Below are 18,987 nucleotides of genomic sequence, written 5' to 3' on the forward strand. Positions count from 1 at the left end.
GCCCCGTGCAATTCTTCGTGCAGCGGCAGAAGGACCACGCCATAGCCAAGTATTACGGCTACCCGTGACCCTGCGCTCCTCGACGGCCCCCGCAGCACCCGGGCCCGCTCAGCATGCAGGCACAGAGACCTCTGCAGGCGCCTGCTCCAGCTTCAGCCACGCTCCTCAGCCCTTGCCCCTCTCGCTTGCCCTCTCCCTTCTCCAGTGCTGGAGCTGGGCAGTGTTTGCCACTGTCAGGGATGGGCAACTGGGGCAATGGGAAATGCGCGGGTCACGAATGAACGTTGCAGTGGGAAGCTGTTGGGATGTTGGCAATGGCTGGGGTGGGAAAGGTTGGGCATGGGAACTGCTTGTTGGGACACCAAATGGCTGAGATCCCAAACTTATTTCTTCGTTCGGGTCATTTCTCTTATTTAGTGCCTTCCTTATTAAATTTCTCTAGTGTAGGTGTTCACTCAGCAAGGCCTCTGCCTGCAGCTGTTCTGGCACTGGGATGCCGAGGGGATTTCATGCAGCCCGCTCCCGCTGCCCATGCTCAGTCCGTGCATGGATGTGGGCATGGCCAGCACGGACGGGAGAAAATGGGTGGACGGCTGGGTGGATGGGAGGGTGATGGGAGTTGGGAATTCAGCCTTGGGATCAGACACGGGAGGTCGTTGGGATAGGAAATGATCAGTGGGATGGGAAGTCACGATGGGGATAGGAATTCATTAGAATGGGAAAAATTGGTTTCATTTTTATTTCATTAAATTTACTTTATTGACTCTGTTGTACAGGATGGCATTTTTTTAGGTTCTCTTCCTTTTCTACACTATTAAACTCTCTTTATCACAACGCACTGCTTTGTACTTCATTTTTCCTTCCGAGTCGTTCTGGATTCACTCAGGGTGGGGGGGACATTAGTGAACGCCTGTGTGCTTCAGATCCAAGGTCACCTTTGCCCTCAACTCAAGATACATATTTGCATCTGTTGTCATGATACAAAATTAACAACAACAAAATAAAAGTTAACTACTTCCGAGCACCAGCTGTACGTTTGCTGGGTCTGCCCTATGCATTTGAAGACCATTCAATACTATTCAGCACCTTCAGGAGGAAATGTGTGGTTCTAGGGAAATGCGTCTTGATCTGATGCAAACCTGCGACGCACCCTGCAGCCCCTGCAACCCCTGTGATTTTACCTGCAGCCCCTGCAACCCCTGTGATTTTACCTGCAGCCCCTCCAAGCCCTGTGATTTTACCTGCAGCCCCTCCAACAACTGTGATTTTACCTGCAGCCCCTGCAACCGCTGTGATTTTACCTGCAGCCCTTCCAACCCCTGTGAGGTTACCTGCAGCCCCTGCAACCCCTGTGATGTTCCCTGCAGCCCCTCCAACCCCTGTGATTTTACCTGCAGCCCCTCCAACAACTGTGATTTTACCTGCAGTCCCTCCAACACTTTTGATGTTCCCAGCAGCCACTCCAACCCTGGGACAGGCCCTACAGCTGGCTCCGGGGACTACCCCGTTGCCGTATCAGTCGCCAATACACACAAGATGAAGGAATGGATGCAGAAGTCATCTCGTTTAGGCAGAGAAGAAAGTCCTCCGAAGAAGCGGAAGGAGCAATAGGCAGGCGAGGCAGGCGACCCCAATGTAGGGCCATCCCAGGGAACAGGAGGCTGTTATAAAATGGAAAAGAGAGAAAAGCAGCAGTAAGCAGGTGATCCCCATCCCTGGGCGAGCTGCGAGACATGGGACAAGATTTCAGCTGTCATGCAGGCGAGCACATTGTCACCTGGCTGCTGCGATGCTGGGATAACAGCTCCCGGAGCCTGGAATCGGAGGGCAGGGAAGCCAAGCAGCTGGGATCCTTCTCTGGGGAAGGGGGCACTGAGAAAGCGATCGGAAACGGGGCACAAGCCTCTGGAGGCGGCGCCTGTCAGGCGTGAAGGAAAGGGATCCCTTCCAGGAAGATGCTGTGGGGTTGCTGAGGGTCGAAGAACAGCAGGTGTGGTGTTTTTCCTCAGCTGGGCAGCTGAGCTCCACCTCAACCGCTCTCTCCCTGCCCCTCCTCAAATGGAAAGGGGAGAAAATAGGATGGAAGGGGCTCAAGGGCTGAGAGAAGGACAGGGAGATCACTCCACAATGATCGTCACGGGCAAAAGAGGCTCAGCAGAGCCTGTTCCAGTCCAGGCCGGGCCTGCTCCTGCGGGGGCTCTCCACAGGCCGCGGCCTCCTCCAGGCCACATCCACCTGCTCCACCGGGGGCTCCTCCACGGGCTGCAGCGTGGAGATCTGCTCCGTGTGGGACCCGTGGGCTGCAGGGGGACAGCCTGCTCCACCAGGGGCCTCTCCCCAGGCCGCAGGGGAACTGCTGCTGTGAGCCTGGAGCACCTCCTGCCTCCTGCTGCACTCACCTTGGGGGCTGCAGAGAGGTTTCTCACTCCTCCCTGACCCAGACGCTGCTGTGCAGCAGGTTTCTTTCCCTTTCTTAGGTGGGCTCTCACACAGGCGCAAAACATCATCCTTTTTGTCTCAGTTCTGGGCAGCAGCGGGTCCCTCTGGAGCCTCCTGGAACCGGCCCTTATCTAACATGGGGCAGCTGCTGCATTCTCCTCACAGAGGACACCCCTGCAGCCCCCCGCTACCAGAACCTGTCCTCGTAAACCCAACACAAGACACCGACCGAGCCTCCCTGATTCCCAGCAGGTGGGTCAGGCTGGGAACCCAGGCCAGTGCCCGGCAGACCCTCCTGGGCCTTGAAAAGCAAGCTTTATGGGGACGTAGCACCCAGAAAGAACGGAGTCACACAACAGGATTCATTTCCAAAACCGCCTCGTAGACACCTGGGCCAAAGAGCAGGGCCTTGAGCAGGTATATCACAATGACAGAGTTCATTTCCTTCCCAGTAGCTGGCATGTGCCGTTTTTTGGATTTCGGGGCTACAGCGTGCTGCTAAGAGGGATGTCTTAGCTCTTGCAGGGCAGTGCTTCCACTAAGGCCAGGACTTTTCTGCATCTTCTACTGCCCTGCAAGCGAGGATGCTTGGGGCACACAGGAAGCTGGGAGGGGACACAGCTGCAGGGATTCCATAAGACACAAGCAAATGCAGCCATGGCTTGGTGACACTTCCTGTTGATTACTGCTCAACACAAATTACCTCGAGCAAGTAACTGTGATGACTAAAGGAAAGAGACGTATGGATGCTGCTAAGCTCTTCTAGCTTGTACCAGGTAGGAAGGATACCTCTGTAGCAGGCGTGAAGAGGATAGCACTAATTAATTAGATGAGAAGTGGAGGAAAGGCACGTAGAGGTAGTGAAAATCAGTTAACGTGATGTTCCGGGGAAGCTTCAGTCTGCTTCAGGAGTAGCAAGAACAAGCCTAAAGTCATAGCCAAATACAAGAAAGAGAGGAGGACACGCAGCATGAGAAGCTCCCGAGAGAAAGGAGCTCTGTTTTGGGTAAAAATCAGTCCCTTTTTCTATTATGGAGACATCCAAGGGCGTAGGACACGTGCACTTCAGGGAACCAAGAGATGCTGTGCATTTCTCTCGTCCCCCTGACACAGCCACTAGGTGACGATGCTTCCAATTCTCTCTAAAGAAACCTTGCTTTCTCAGGCCCAGGTGTCCAGCTGCACACCAAGGACATCCCTGGCTCCCAGGCACAGTTCCCAGGCCCAAGGCCGAGCTCCCCTCCGAACCCCCATTCCAGCAGACCTTGCTCCTGGCATGGTGGAGCAGCCACTTCATGTCAGCCTTTTCTCCTGGCAGTCAGCTTAGCGCCGTAACCTCTGCCATCGGGGCGCCCGAGAGCCGTGTGAGGTCAGCAGAGAGTCACTGTCAGCCTTTGACCTCACAAAGGTGGGTGGCCATAAGTGCCCTGAGCGTCCAGCTCGCATTGAGTACTGCTGGTGGCACTCGAGGCGTGGAGGTCTGCATGGTGCAATGGGAGACGCCGATGTCCTGCTGCTGGAACAAGAGACGGTGATGTGCTGCTGGTGCAGGAGGAGACCTGAAGGTGCTGCTGCTTACAGGTGCTGAGGAGCGGACAGCCTCAGCGGGCAGCTGAATCAGAGGGCAGGGAAGCCAAGCAGCTTCCTTCTCTGGGGAAGGGGGCACAGAGAAAGTGATTGGAAATGGGGTACAAGCCCTCAGCCTCTAAAAGCAATCCCTCAGATGCTGAGGTATAATAAAGTTAGGTATATCTGTTTGACTCTAGACCCCAACATGACTTTTAGTGTTCTGGTTTGTCCACTGCTTTCTTGTGGGGGATTTGAGTTGGCCATTACTGCTTAGGTGAATGCTGACTTCATATCTATGGTGCACTTCATTCTTAAAATGGGAAATTTCTACCAATTTCCCATCCAAACTTGCTCATAAGCCAACTGCAGTCATCATTTCAGATGTGTCTCCCAACTTACACATTTCCTATTTCTCCTTGATATTTACTCAAGAAATTCATTTACGTAGAGACAACATATTCTTCTCTCAACTGGCCTCTGGCTGGGCAGAATGATGTCCTTTCATTCCCTTCCAGGCAATAGGCAACTTGTTCCTTCTGTCTTGTGAACTCTTCCTCCTAAGTTCAATGTGAATACAAGTGGCAGAACTGTGCCTCATGTCCCAAATGACTGTCAGGGCTGCCTTGTCCAGTGTATTCATACTGGAGGGGAAAAAAAATGAATAGTCATACACACTATATAACCACTTAACTTTTTCAGTCCTCCTTGTGCTAACAGTGCACGAACGTGAGGTTTTGTTGTCATTTTGTTTGTTTGTTTGTTTGTTTTAAACTCCTGACTGCCATATAGCAAACATGACAAAAAAACACCCTTTTTTGAGAATCTCTGAGAATGGCTCTGCTTTGTATTATCACATGTCACTTCACCTGAACCATTTCAATCACAAGCGATAGCCTTCTGTCAGGCTTGGTAGTACTTCCCAACCTTATGTCCCCTGCAAATCTCAAAGCTCATGTGAGCTCATGTATCCGTAGATAATGTATCAGAAGCTCACAGAAAGTGAAATAGATGTAATTCATCCCCTGTGTAAGGAAGAAATGTTCCTACAAAGGAAAGCTATTAAATTATCTGGAAACAATTTAGCTCTGATAAATTATTTTGTAAATTACACATTACCCCCTACTTCCCTGGTCTTATCTGTTCTTGCTACAAAACTTTGCACGGTGTTGATGTCAAACTAACAGGCCCACACTTGTCTGGATGACTCTTTACCCTCTTCTGGACAGAGGTATATTTGTTACTCTCCCATTCTGGGGACTATCCCCGATTTGCACAATTGTTATGCATTTTTCCTACTTGACTTGTTGTTCTGCGTGCCAATGCTGTTAACAGGCTAGGTAGATATCAGCTTTTCATTTTTCACTTGAATCACTATTGATTTTTATTTCACCCCAGATGATGTTGCGCCTAGTGCCCTACCCTCCTTTTCAATGGGAGTCCTGTCACTGCCCTTAATATCACATTGTTGTTGCTGTTAGATGCAGGAAATCAGATTTGCAGCATTTGAGACATCAGTAACTTTTGACCTATTTTTGCCTCAAGTGTGCAACTGTCCTAATTTGTTCTTTTTGTTCCCCCTGGTTTCTGTGGCTTAAGTACCACTTACTATTATTGTTTAATTTCCTATGTGAAGGAGGTTTTTGGTCATTCTTACTTTATTTCTGCAGTTTTTAACCTCTGAAACATGCCTTTTCTCATCGCTTTTTTCCTCTTTGAATTTTGAATTTTAACTATGCCTTCTCTGCACTCAAGTCCCAGAGCCGCTTAGTCAGACTCAATTATTCATTTCCTTAGATTTCAAAGTTTGCACTTTTAAGCCTCAAAACCTTCATTCTAAACCTGGTTTTGTCTGTCTTGAAATGTAAAATGAGAAAAGTCAGCTCATGATCACACTTTATTCAAATTTTACTACATTTAAACCCATACAGGAGCCAAGTCTAAAACGGTCTTGTATTTTTTCACTTTTGGGAAGAAAGCCATCACATAGTATACCTCTATGAACATAAGTGGTAATTATCTTTCAATCTTTTGCTGGGAAGTTAAAGTCTCCCATAATTCCCATTATTGTTTACGTGTCTGATAACTGTACAGAGATAATTCACTATTAGACTGGAGCTAAGAGCAAAGAGCAGGCTAGCAAGGCTGTCTATCTTTAGCAGTGATTTGCACAAAACCACTCTTTTGCTGACCCATAACATTTAATTTCTCTATCCTCTGCTTCTTGCTAACACAAAGCACCATCTTATTCCATCCATTTGCCTTGGTTTCCAGCCTTCCTGAGATTTATCGGTCCTTGTATGACATTCATGCCTTTGTTTCACCCTTCCTGTGTTAACACTTGTCATAACAGTTTTAGATCCTGAACATGATCATCTCAAAGTTTGCCTGACAGTTAGGTCTTCCTCACATTGTCATAGAGTATCAGGTCTCCACCACTTGAAATAGATCGTATTGGATTAGATTATTGGCACCGTCTCTTGTGCTGGTAGTCCATTATCTTCACAGTCCATACAACCGGCCATCAGTGAACATGAAGCGGCCTTATCCTGCCCATTTACCTTTCTGGAAATCAGCCACTCTCTCTGCCTAGAACAGGGAATGGATTTTCCTCACCTTTCTTCAAAAGCTCTGAAGTTTTCTGTGATCTTTCCAATTTTATGGTATGATAAGCTTTTGCTTCCACCGAAGGGTAGAAGTCATTATGAATAGTGCCAACAAAACAGAAACATAACAATGAAAACGATATTTTAATTCAGAATAGGTATTTGAAAAGTTCACCTTTTCTAGCACAAATGGGGAAAAGAAAAAAAGGAAAAAAAAAAAAAAAAGCAGTCCTAAAACATCAAAACTGTGGCCAAAGAATTAGAAGAAACACTATTTCCAAAGCTGCAATGTTTTCCATTCATCTGGCTGGGCCAGCAGAGCACTGGAGACCTGGATGCACTGCACTCATGGCTGGTTCCCCTAAATGACCTGCAGGGAGATCTTCTTATCTCTATCCCTCTGTTTCTCCTTTCGTCAAACTATTCCAGCTCCACATCATTAGCCATGCCCTGAGCTGAATAACATTTCAATCAGTTTGATATGTCATCTGTGGCTTTCTTCACTGTCACTTGCAATCCAGCAAACTCCTTCCTTCACGTTTCTAGATTAGACAGAGGGTTCTCAACTGCAGACATCCAATTCCCTGTTCAGGAAGCAGTGAGACCTTTCCTCTTCTCACAGATTTAAGATGATATCCAAGCATCATGAGACACAGTGTGTATGTCTCCTAGGCCCATCCCATGAGAGCAGGACATTTACCACACATGAGAAGAAGACTTAATGCAGTGGCAAAGCAAAATACTCAGTGTCAAAGCCATGTCTAGATGATCATTAAAGACAGATCAAAATTACCCAATGCAGGAGGAAAATCTATCGTTTGTAGAAGATTATGTTCTCTGATTATTAGTTTCAAAATTAGTTTTTCCTTTGGATTTCCTCTGAACTTAAACTTAGTTTGGAATGCCTTTGGTTTTGAATATTTCTAAAATTGTATTACTTCTCCTAAGTAAGTTGCTAGTCTGTTCTATTTACGTGAAATTCGAATAATATTGTGAAGTATCTGCCATCAGTTTTACTGTGTGCCAGGCTGAGTTCCCTGATGAATTTCAAATTTCAGATATGAAACAGTAAAGGTTAAAAAAAAAAATGTTACAAAGAGTACTTCATGCAGTAGCATAAACTTCTGTTTTCTCAAAACTTGTATCAGTTCATCTCACCAGGACCAGCAGGGGAAGCACACTCTGCCTAGGCACTGGCAAAGGCACACAGTGAGACTGTAGGGTCTCTTGCTGGGGTCATTCAAAATTTGACTGTACAAGCCCCTGAGCAATATGACAGGGCTTAAAAATGGCCCTGCTTGAAGTACGGGGGTGATCTGGAGACCTCTAAGGTGCTTTCCAACAAAAGCTTTTCTATAATTGTATGAAATCACCTGCAATAGATTAACCCTTGTCATTATTCCTATCACAGGAAATAACTGTGACACCTGGGTAACAGGTGAGCTTACTGCGACACCAGGGAGAGCCTTCCTGTACTGAAAGGCAACCTGTAGGAAAGCTGGGGAGGGAGTCTTTATCAGGGCCTGGAGCGACAGGACAAGGAGTAACCGCTTTAAACTGAAAAGTTAGATTTAGAATATATATTAGGAACAAATTCTCTACTGATAGTACCTCACATCCTGTGCATCTGCCAACTTCTGCATTTTATGGTTGCCTCCCCTGCTTAAGAGAGGATATTAGAGTGCTGTGTGAAACACTCAGATCTTACAGGAACAAAACAATACCTTACCTTTTGCGTTCAAATATGTGCCCAGTACGTTCAGCTAAAACAACTTCTAACCTACAGCGTTTGGTTGAAAGTTCCAATTTCTGTCTCAGTTTCATGTACACCAAATTTTCAAGCAGGATTTCTGGGCCAGTGTCGTCTGTCTGTGATAGACTGCTTTGCTAGATCATCATTCACTGCTCCCTCTGCCAGGCACAGGCCTTTCTCTCTTAATCCCTTGTAAGAAAACTTGCAGAGGTATATGGGGTAGCAGTCAGCAGTGTAAAAGAATAAGAGACATACTGCCTTCGTACATAGATATACAACACAATATCAAAGACCTCATCAAGGTCCACCAAGGAAAGGAAGCAATGCAGGAGAAAGAAGACAGGACAACAGGGGGAATGGGGAGCATAAGGGAGGAGGCAGCCAGTGGCCTTAAAAACAAAGCATAAAAATAACTTCCGGTAGTGGGACATAGTGAATTGGAGCTCTAAGGTCTGCATCTAGAGATGTCTTTTATCTTTATCATGCAGTTGTGGAGATGGGTCCTCTGGTTTTGGTCATGTTTTTTCACATTCTGCAATTATCTCCCAAGAAGAACCCCCTGTTGGGCAGAAAGGTAGAGGTGTGCTCCAGAAACACAGTGATGGCAAGGAGTCCTCCACTTCATTCTTCCATTTTTTTCCAGTGATGGCAAGGAGTCCTCCACTTCATTCTTCCATTTTTTTCCAGCTGGAAGCATTCATGGTTGTCAACTGAATTGGTTTTGAGGAGTAGGAAAGACAGCATTGCTGGATTTCTGCTTTCTCCTAGATCCTATCATACCACATCATGACAGTTGTCTTTGTTTTATGTCCTTTTATGCCTGGATGTTTCTCATTTTTATGAGTGTGGGGTTTTCTTTTTCTGTCTTTCTTTTCTTTCTTTCCTTCCTTCCTTCCTTTCTTTCTTTCTCTTTCTTTCTCTTTCTTTCTTCCTGTCTGTCTTTCTGTCTGTCTCTGTCTTGTCTCTTTCTGTCCAGCACTGATTTTATTGCTACTTGTGCATATCCAGACTGTACAGTTTTCTCCATTCCCTCTGTTTCTTCCCTGTGTCTTGCCCCTCTTCCCTGCAACTGAACAGCATTGCCTTGATCAATGAAGTGGCAACATGCGGCTTACACAGTAAACTGCTGAAATTACAGCTATAGCCATGGACCACAGCTGGGTTGGGTATTCCAAGGCGCCCGCAGGCAATCCGGCTTTCACCGGTGTGGCACTTCAGGGGAACTTGGGGGTCCGGAGGTGTCACCGGGATTAGTCTTACCGTGCGCCCAAGGAATCGGGGTTGTCACCGTGGTGGATCCTCCGGGACCAAGGGGACCAAGGGAGGACACAATTTTGGGTCCTCCGGGGAGTTTGGCATCCCGTGGGGCTCACCTGCTTTGCTCCTCCGGTGCCCTGGGCGGCCCGGGTGGGGGGGATCACAGGGATAGGTCCTCTGGGGCTTCCGAGGGACTCTGGGTTGTCACAGGGGTTGGTGGTCTGGGGACCTGGGGGGACCTAGGGGTTCACCAGAGTTGGTTCCTCCGGGGACCTCTGGTATCTGTGGAGGACACCAGGGTGGCTTCTCCGGGGACCTCGAGGTCCCAGGGGGATCACCGGAGTTTGTCCTCCGCAGCCTTCGAGGGACACTGGAGTGTCACCCGGGCGGGTCCTCCGGGGCGCCTGGGGGGCCCGGGGGTGATCACCAGGGTGGGTACTCGGGGGCCCCCGGGGACCCAGGGGTGCTCACTGGTTTGAGTCCTAGCGGGCCCCCGGGGATGTGACCGGGGTGGGTCCTCTGGGTACCAGGGAGGCCGGAGGGGTCAACGGCATGTGTCCACCGGAGACTTGGGTGGCCCATAGGGGTCAGCGGGGAGGGTCATCCGGGGTGAACGACGATCCTGGGGAATCACCGTTGTGGGTCCTTGGGTGGTGGACTTGGGGGGCCCGGGGCGGTCACCGGGGTGGGTGTTCCGGGGACCAGGCGGACCGGGAGCGTCACCGGGGTGGGTACCTGGGGACATGCAGGGCCTGGGGAGAGTCACCGTTGTGGGTGCTCTGTGGCCAAAGGGAACCGGTGGGGATCACCATCCTGGGTCCTATGGGGCGCACACACCGTCGGGGGTCACTGGTGTGGGTCCTACGCAGCCCCTGGGGGCACGCCGGAGGTCACTGGTGTAGGTTCTATGGGGCGCCCGGGGTCCTGCCAGGGGTCACTGGCGTGTGTCCTATGGGGTACCAGGATGCTCGCCGGGGGTCATCGGGTTGGGTCCTATGGGGCGCACGGGGGCCCGCCAGGGGTCACTGGGCTGGGTCCTATGGGGTGCCAGGATGCAGCCAGTGGTCACGGGGTGGGTTCTATGAGGCGCCCGAGGACCTGCCGGGGATCCCCGGGTTGAATACTCCGGGGCACCCGGTGGCCCGCCAGGGGTCACCGTGGTGGGTCCTCCGGGGCGCCTGGGGTCTGTCGGAGGGTCTCCGGTGTGTGTGCTATGGGGCGCCAGGGTGCCAGCCAGGCGTAACCTAGTTGGGTCCTATGGGGCGCCCGGGGCGTGCCGGGGCTCACTGGGGTGGGTACTCCGGGGCGCATGGGGGCCTACCGGGGGTCACCGGGGTGGTTCCTATGGGCTGCTCGGGGGCAGGCCGGGGTTCTCCGTGGTGGGTGCTCAGGGCACACGGGAGCACGCCGGGCGTCACCGGGGTGGGTCCTCGGTTGTGTCCGGGGGCCTGCCGGGGGTCACCGGGGTGGGTCCTCCAGGGCACCACGGGGGCCGTCGGGGCTCTACGGGGCAGGTCTTCCAGGGCGCCCGGAGGCCCTCTGGGGGTCACCCGGGTGGGTCCTCCGGGTTGCCCGGGGGCCCACCAGGTGTCACCGGGGTGCATCCTCGGGGGCGCCTGGGGGCCCACCAGGGATCACAGGGTAGGGTGCTCCGGGGCACCCGGGGGCCCGCTGGGGGTCACGGGGGTGCGTCCTTGGGGGCGCCCCGGGGCCCGCCAGGTGTCAATGGGGGTGGGTTCTCAAGGGTGCCCGGGGGCCCACCAGGGGTCACCAGGGTGAGTCCTCGGGGGCGCCCGGTGGCCCGCCAGGGGTCACCGGGGTGGGTGCTCCGGGGCACCTGGGGACCCGCCAGGGGTCACAGGGGTGGGTCCTATGGGGCGCCCAGGGGCCTGCCAGGGTTCACCGCAGTTGGTGCTCAGGGGCGCCCGGGTCCCGCCTGGGGATACTGGGGTAGGTCCTATGGGGCGCCCGGGGTCCTGCCGGGGGTCACCAGGGTGGGTGCTCCAGGGCGTCCTGGGGCCCACCGGGTGTTACCCAGGTGGGTACTTTGCGGTGCCCGGGGTCCCGCCGGGGGTCACTGGGGGGGGGGTCCTCCAGGGTGCCCGGGGGCCCGCCGGAGGTCACAGGGGTGGGTCATGGGGGGCACCCGGGGACCCGCCAGGGCTCACCGGGGTGCGGCCTCGGGGGCGCCCCAGGGCCCACCAGGGGTTACCGGGGTGGGTTCTCGAGGGTGCCCAGGGTCCGCCAGGGGTCACCGGGGTGCCTCCTCGGGGGCGCCACAGGGCCCGCCAGGCATCACCGTGGTGCGTCCTCAGGGGCGCCCGGGGGCCCGCCAGTGGTCACTGGGGTGCATCCTCGGGGGCGCCCCGGGGGCCCGCCAGGGGTCACCGTGGTGGCTACTATAGGGCGTACAGGCTCCCGCCAGGGGTCACCGGGGTGGGTCCTCGGGGGCATCTGGGGGCCCGCCAGGGGTCACCGTGGAGGGTCCTCGGGGGCGCGCAGGGGCCCGACGGGAGTCACCGGGGTGGTTCGTATGGGCCGCCCAGGGGCAGGCCGGGGTTCTCCGTGGTGGATACTCCGGGGCACCCAGGAGCCGGCCAGGCGTCACCGGGGTGGGTCCTCCGGGGCACAACGGGGCCTGCCGGGGGTTACCGGGCTGGGTTCTCCGGGGCGCCTGTGGGCCCACCGGGGGTCACCAGGGTGGGTCCTCGGGGGTGCACGGGGGTCCGCTGGGGGTCACCAGGGTGGGTCCTCAGAAGCGCCCAGGAGACCGCCAGGGATCACCGGGTTGGATCCTCGGGGGCACCCAAGGTCCCGCTGGGGGTCACCGGGGTGGGTCCTCCAGGGCACAACGGGGCCCACCGGGGGTCACCGGGGTGGGTCCTACTGGGCACCCAGGGGCCCGCCAGCGGTCACCAGGGTGGGTTCTCGAGGGCGCCTTGAGGCCCGCCGGAGGTCACTGGGGTGGGTCCTCCGGGTCACCTGGGGGCCCACCGGACGTTACCAGAGTGGGTCCTCAGGGGCGCCCGGGGTCCCGCCTGGGGGTCACCCAGGTGGATCCTCCAGGTTTCCCAGGGGCCCTCCAGGGGCCACCGGGGTGGGTCCAAGGGGGCGCAAGGGGGCCCGCTGGAGGTCACCGGTGTGGGTCATCGGGGGCACCTGGGGCCCCGCAAGGGGTCACCGGGTTGGGTTCTCGAGGGCGCAGGGGGTCTGCCAGGGGTCACCTGGGTGCATCCTCGGGGGCACCCAGGGGCCCACCAGAGGTCACCGGGGTGCGTCTTTGGGGGCGCCCCGGGGCCCACCAAGCGTCACCGGGTTGTGTCCTAGGGGGCGCCCGGGGGCCCGCCAGTGGTCACCGGGGTGGGTCCTCAGGGGCACCTGGGGGCCCACGGGGGTCACCAGGGTGGATCCTCGGGGGCACCCAGGGGCCCATCGGGTGTCACCGGGGTGGTTCCTCGGGGGCGCCCGGGGGCCTGCCCTGGGCCACTGGGGTGGGTCCTCGGGGGTGCCCGGGGTCCTGCCGGGGGTACCGGGGTGGGTACCCGGGGGTGCCCGGGGTCCCTCCGGGTTTCACCGGGGTGCGTCCTATGGGGTGCCCGGGGGCCCGCCGGGGGTCACCGGGGTAGGTCCTATGGGGCGCCCGGGGGCCTGCCGGGGGTCACCGGGGTGGGTGCTCCGAGGTGCCCTGGGGCCTGCCGGGTGTTACCCGGGTGGGTGCTCTGCGGTGCCTGGGGGCCCGCCGGGGGTCACCAGGTTGGGTCCTTGGGGGCACCCGGGCCCCCGCTGGGGGTCACCGGGTGGGTCCTCGGGGGCGCCCAGGGGCCCTCCGGGGGTCACCGGGGTGTGTCTGATGTGGCACCCAGGGGCCCACCAGGGGTCACCGGGGTGCGTGCTTAGGAGCGCCCAGGGTCCTGCCAGGGGTAACAGGGGGGATGCTCCGGGGAGCACCGAGCAGTTCGCGCTTCTGCAAACTCGATTAAGCCTTTGAGCGTGGGCTGCAGGAAGTTTATGAGCACACCTCAGTTTCACCCAAAGGTTGCTGCGACTTACCTGGACAGACGGGCTGCTCTTTCTCCTGGGAAACCTGCGACTGCAGCACGCCAGCTGCAGCTTTCCTCCGTTTAGCCAATGCGCCACCTTCGCTCGGCAACAAACCCCACAGGGGTCCTTGCAGCGGGGAGCTGCTTCTGCCCTGGTGAGCCGCAGAAAAAGGGGCACACAACCGGCACACAACCGCCCCCCCCCCCTGCCCCCCCCGCGCCGCCTCCCGCCGCTCCGCCCCCCTCCTCCCCAGCCCCCCGAAGCCCCACACAGTGCAGACCCCACCGCACGCCCGGTCCGGTCTGGTCCAGTCCGGCGCCGCCCCCGCCCCGCACAAGGGCCGTTTCCGCAGAGGCCGCCGACCGCGTGGCGCCCCGACCGCCTCGCCCCCTCCTGGCCCGGCCCGGCCTGGCCCGGAGCGGCACCGACCACCAACCTCGTTGCAGCACCGCGCCTCGGCGGCCTGGCCCGAGCCGAGCCCGGCCCGGCCCGACAGCTTCCGCCCATAGTGCCGGCAAGCCCTGCAAGGCACTTCCGCCCTGGGTTCCTCCGAGCCAGTCACGGAGTGTTTCCGCCCTCAGTGAAGGCTAGCCGTGACGCTGCATCTGCCCTCACGGTCCAGCCAATCATGGAGCCGTTTTGGTCCTCAGTGAAGGCACGCCTTGACGTCACTTCCGCCCTCGGTTCCTTCCCACGTAATGGGTTTCAAAACAGTTTGTTCCCTTTAAATAATAATAGCGCACGGCTATACTTCAGAACGATTGGATTTCTTGAAATCTATAGGAAGCAGTCCGTGAAATATGATCTCAGAACCTCGCCTTTTAAGTATTAGAGGCAAACATGCTATCTGTATATGCTCCTTAGAAGCTAAACTATCAGCCTGCAGTTGTTTTACCTTTACTGCAACTCAAGACCGCACTCGGAGCACTGACTCAATTCCGTGTGTGCTGTCTCCAGCTAGCTGTCAGGCACACACTACTCCATGGAGAAGTCAAATTTCCTCTGTAATTGCTTACCCTAACCAGTATGAGATGCAATAGGAAACTATGGAGGAAGCAACCTCTCAGTTGCACTCAGAGTCCATCCTACCGTCAGCTACAGCATGGGACAGAAACCATATTATTCAGATGCAGAGGTATCAAAGATGATCCTCTGAAGTTGCATTGGAGAACTTGAGGATGGGGGCTGGCAGGAAGAAAAGTAACTAACAAGACAAGCCATCCTAAGTCTGTAAAAAAAAAAAAAGAAAGAAAAAGGTTGGGGGGTGGGGGTGGGAAGCCAGTAAGAATCAGCCTGATAAAAGGTTTCCAAATGAGATGAAGAAGAAGAGGAGAAGGGGAGAGATTGGCTATGCAAGGCAAGAGACCCAGGAGGCAAAGGCTGAAGTCTAGGAAGGCAGACTAGAATTTGACAAGGAAACATACTGGTTTTCTATGAAGAACAGAGCTAGCAGCAAGGAAGTAATAATGGCAGACAAGGGAGACTAGTGCCTTTTCCTTTCACGTGAGCATACTCCCTTCACTATAGCATAATCCCCTTCAGTATGAAACGAGGACCAACACTCACAAAATTCAGTTATAAAATATGAAGCTGCCCTTTGGCAGTCTCTTTCTAAGTGCCCATACCCATCACTTGCTCCTCAAACACTTGCTCATATGTTAGAGAAATGCTCAATCACTCTTGCTAAAAATACTAGCAGTGAGAGCCTAGACTCATCTCTCCTCAAGTGAGTAAAAGCAATCATTCTGCCTCAGTGCAAACATGCAGTATCAGTATGGGACAGACCACTCAAAGCCTAGAGCTTCTACTTTCTGTGCTAATTTTTTTAGCATATATTCTTAACAGTTGCAAATTGTTATTAACAATCTATATTAAACATTTGATGTTTAATCGTAGCCTGCAACTCAGCTGTATTCAGCATGGACAGGAAAGTGCTCATTGGTAGGAACTTCATAAACTGCAAGTTAAGCAGGGAACCTACATTATAAGACACGTGCAGAAACTGCACCACCTGAATGTAAGCTAACTCCTTCTCTATGTTGGGTATCAAAAACCAACCCTGAATAACTCTCAACACTGCAGAAGCAAGTCCCAAGAATGTGTCTGTAGAAAAAAAAAAATGGGATGACAACAGAATTCATTTCAGAAGAGTCTTTTGAGGCAAGACTTCTTGCAGCCTTCCAGTAACTCACCAATAGAAATGCACTTTTGTTATCAAAGATCTCACTGCATTACAATTTGTGATGTGCCAGTTTCACACATTTTCTAACCCAAGACCAGCTTCTTGATGCACCACTCTAACACAAAAGAATGGATTTAGTCTATGCTGCCTGAACTGTACTTTCCTCAGTCAGAAGGTAATATGGTTCGTTCTGGAAAGCATCATTTTTAAGTAACAACCTTCCCCACAGGGGCCAAACATTATGTTAACCAGCCCAGGAGATATTCATGCTATTTCATACATGACAATAACAGGGAAGATACTTGCTATATTTAATTTCTAAAGCAAGCCTCCTTTGGCAAAAGAAAGCACTATTTATTTATTTATTTTGATTTTTATTTTTTTAAACTATGCTGTGGGTTGCTGTTTTCAAAGGCCTCTCTGTCTTCTCTGATGAAGACCTCTTATGTAATTATGGAAGCTGCAGCTGTTTCCACTGACAAGCTCTCAAAGTCCTGGGTTCACTAACCTGTGACAGCCATAATATCCAATTGCAGGTGACAGAATATTCTAGTTCTGCTCATTTCCTTTGAGGCCCAGGTAAGCTCATGACAACAGGAATACCATGAAAGGACCCATATTACCTTTATTTTCAGCTTCTTCTAAGTCCTTTACATTTGCTAAGAGAATTTCTTCTCTCTGATCAGTTAATAAGTCAGCAAGACAATAAATAATCTCCGCTCTCTGAAAGGGACAAGTTTCTGAACTGCATTCTTGTATGAAGTCCATGGTGTTTGACATCTGGCTCACTTCAGCTCATTTCTACCGACACATCTTCTCACTGTCTCGACTCCCTGAATGCTTGGAGCCAGCTGATTTTTTCCAGGACCCATTTGTGTTATAAGCCTGTATTTTAAAACTTGCCACATGTTCCCAACCTTAAAGAGTGAGCACATACTGTTCTCTCACCTGCTCAGGCTGCAGAGCTGCCAGGGTCCTGCCACCGGCTTGAGACCTTTCACCCTGCTGCTCTACTGGAGGGCCTGCCAAAACAAACAAACAAACAAACAAAACACAACCACAAGACATGCAGACAAAGGTTACAGCCCATGTGGAAGGAAATGAACACTAACCTTTCATCTTCCAACTCCTTACTCAAAGCAGGAAAACAGGTGCGGTCCTAATAGACGTATCAAAGAAATTTACTGTATGCCAGAACAGGAAAATCTGTATCAGATATCAAAATGCTGCCACGGTCCCCGAGCATAGCCCTTTTCAAGGCATCATGGAGATTCAGCAAAATCATCCATGTCATAGGGGACAAACAAGTTTGTATCAAAGCTGTATACAGCTTGTATCAAAAAGACTTGACAAAGAGCAAAAGAATACAAGGACGGCTAATTCTCAGGGCGTAGGAGAAAACTGAAAACAGGGAGGCATCCTTTGAAAAAGTTTAATTATACAACTAATGAAAAGAGAAAAGACTGCAAAATAACATGGGAATGTACAAACAATACTGGAACCATAAACCCTAACCCTAACCTAACCCTAAGCCTAACCCTAACCCTAACCCTAACCCCAAACCCCTTCCCTATTACTAACCCAAACCCAAACCCTTTCCCTAACCCTAACCCTAAACCTAACCCTAACCCTAAATCTAACCCTAAACCCTAAGCTTAAGCCTAACCCTAACCCTAACCCTAACACTAACACTCTAACCCTAACCCTAACCCTAAAACTAACCCTAACCCTAAACCCTAACCCTAACCTTAACACTAACCGTAATACTACCCCTAATCAAAACCCTAATGAAAACCCTAGCCCTAAATCAAACCCTTTACTTATACCTAACCCAAACCCTAACCCTAACCCTAACCCTAACCCTAACCGAAACAAACAATACTGGAACCATAAACCCTAACCCTAACCTAACCCTAAGCCTAACCCTAACCCTAACCCTAACCCCAAACCCCTTCCCTATTACTAACCCAAACCCAAACCCTTTCCCTAACCCTAACCCTAAACCTAACCCTAACCCTAAATCTAACCCTAAACCCTAAGCTTAAGCCTAACCCTAACCCTAACCCTAACACTAACACCCTAACCCTAACCCTAACCCTAAAACTAACCCTAACCCTAAACCCTAACCCTAACCTTAACACTAACCGTAATACTACCGCTAATCAAAACCCTAATGAAAACCCTAGCCCTAAATCAAACCCTTTACTTATACCTAACCCAAACCCTAACCCTAACCCTAACCCTAACCCTAACCCTAACCCGAACCCAAACCCTAACCCTAACCTCTAACCCTAACCCTAACCCACAACCTAACCCTAAACCTAACCCTAAACCTAACCCTAAATCCTGCCCCTAACCCAAACCCAAACCTAAACCCGACCACTAACCCAAACCGTATCCCTATCCCTAACCCAAACCCTAACCCTAACCCTAACTCGTCCGCCCGTCCACTCTGGGGTTCTGCTCTGGGGTAACCCTAACCCTGACACTGACCCTGACCCTGACTCTGACCCTAACACTAACCCTAACCCTAAACCCTAACCCTAAACTTAACCCTAACCCTAACCCTAAACCCTAAACCCTAACCCTAACCCTAACCCGAAACATAACCCGAACCCTAACCATAAAAATTATCACAAACCCTAACACTAACCGTAACCCCTTACACTAACCCTGACCCTGACACTGACCCTAAACCCTAACCCTAAAACGTACTAACCCTAACCCTAACCCTAACCCTAACCCTAACCCTAACCCTAACCCAATATGGCCTCCCGGAAGTCCAGTGCCCGAGAACTACATCTCCCGGCATGCTCTGGGAAACCAACATGGCCTCCCAAAAGGACAAGGCTGGAAAACTACATCTCCCGGCATTCCACAGAATCCCAACATGGCCTCCCGGAAGTCCAGTGCCCCGAGAACTACAGCTCCCGAAATGCTCTGGGAAACCAATATGGCCTCCTGGAAGCCCAGTGCCGGAAAACTACATCTCCCGGCATTCCCCGGACTCCCAACATGGCCGCTCGGTAAGCGGCTTCTCGAGAACTACGCCTCCCGACATGCTCTGGGAAGGCAACATGGCCTCCCGGAAACCCAGTGCCCAACAACTACATTTCCCAGCACTCCACGGAAAATTGAGCCTC

The 18,987-nt window shown here is 52.8% G+C and overlaps 1 protein-coding gene across 1 annotated transcript; it reads right to left on the minus strand.

Annotated features, from left to right (window-relative positions):
- Positions 1-780: 780 nt before the first annotated feature.
- LOC308182585 (uncharacterized protein) lies at positions 781-18,768 on the minus strand. The gene is made up of 9 exons (XM_080567461.1): positions 16,793-18,768; positions 14,099-16,567; positions 13,672-13,813; positions 10,943-11,069; positions 10,357-10,441; positions 9,738-10,243; positions 1,778-4,565; positions 1,272-1,661; positions 781-1,181 (listed from the first exon to the last, which is right to left on the minus strand). Exons 2-6 carry the CDS (start codon positions 14,167-14,169, stop codon positions 10,222-10,224), a joined length of 447 nt encoding a protein of 148 aa, XP_080423587.1. The 5' UTR covers positions 14,170-16,567; positions 16,793-18,768; the 3' UTR covers positions 781-1,181; positions 1,272-1,661; positions 1,778-4,565; positions 9,738-10,221.
- Between the last annotated feature and the right edge of the window lie 219 nt (positions 18,769-18,987).

This window comes from Anser brachyrhynchus, assembly GCF_964034855.1.
Source record: "Anser brachyrhynchus genome assembly, chromosome: 25".
NCBI classification, from domain to species: Eukaryota; Metazoa; Chordata; class Aves; order Anseriformes; family Anatidae; genus Anser; species Anser brachyrhynchus.

Excerpts from the sequence above, each read along its gene's own strand:
- LOC308182585 (XM_080567461.1), bottom strand. The coding sequence starts at position 14,169 with ATGGGCGGAAGCTGTCGGGCCGGGCCGGGCTCGGCTCGGGCCAGGCCG. Across the intron at positions 11,070-13,671 it reads AGAGCAGCCCGTCTGTCCAG|GCCCCCGGACACAACCGAGG; the intron begins GTAAGTCGCAGC and ends GACCCCCGGCAG. Across the intron at positions 10,244-10,356 it reads CAGGCCCTGCATGTCCCCAG|GATCGTCGTTCACCCCGGAT; the intron begins GTACCCACCCCG and ends GTGATTCCCCAG.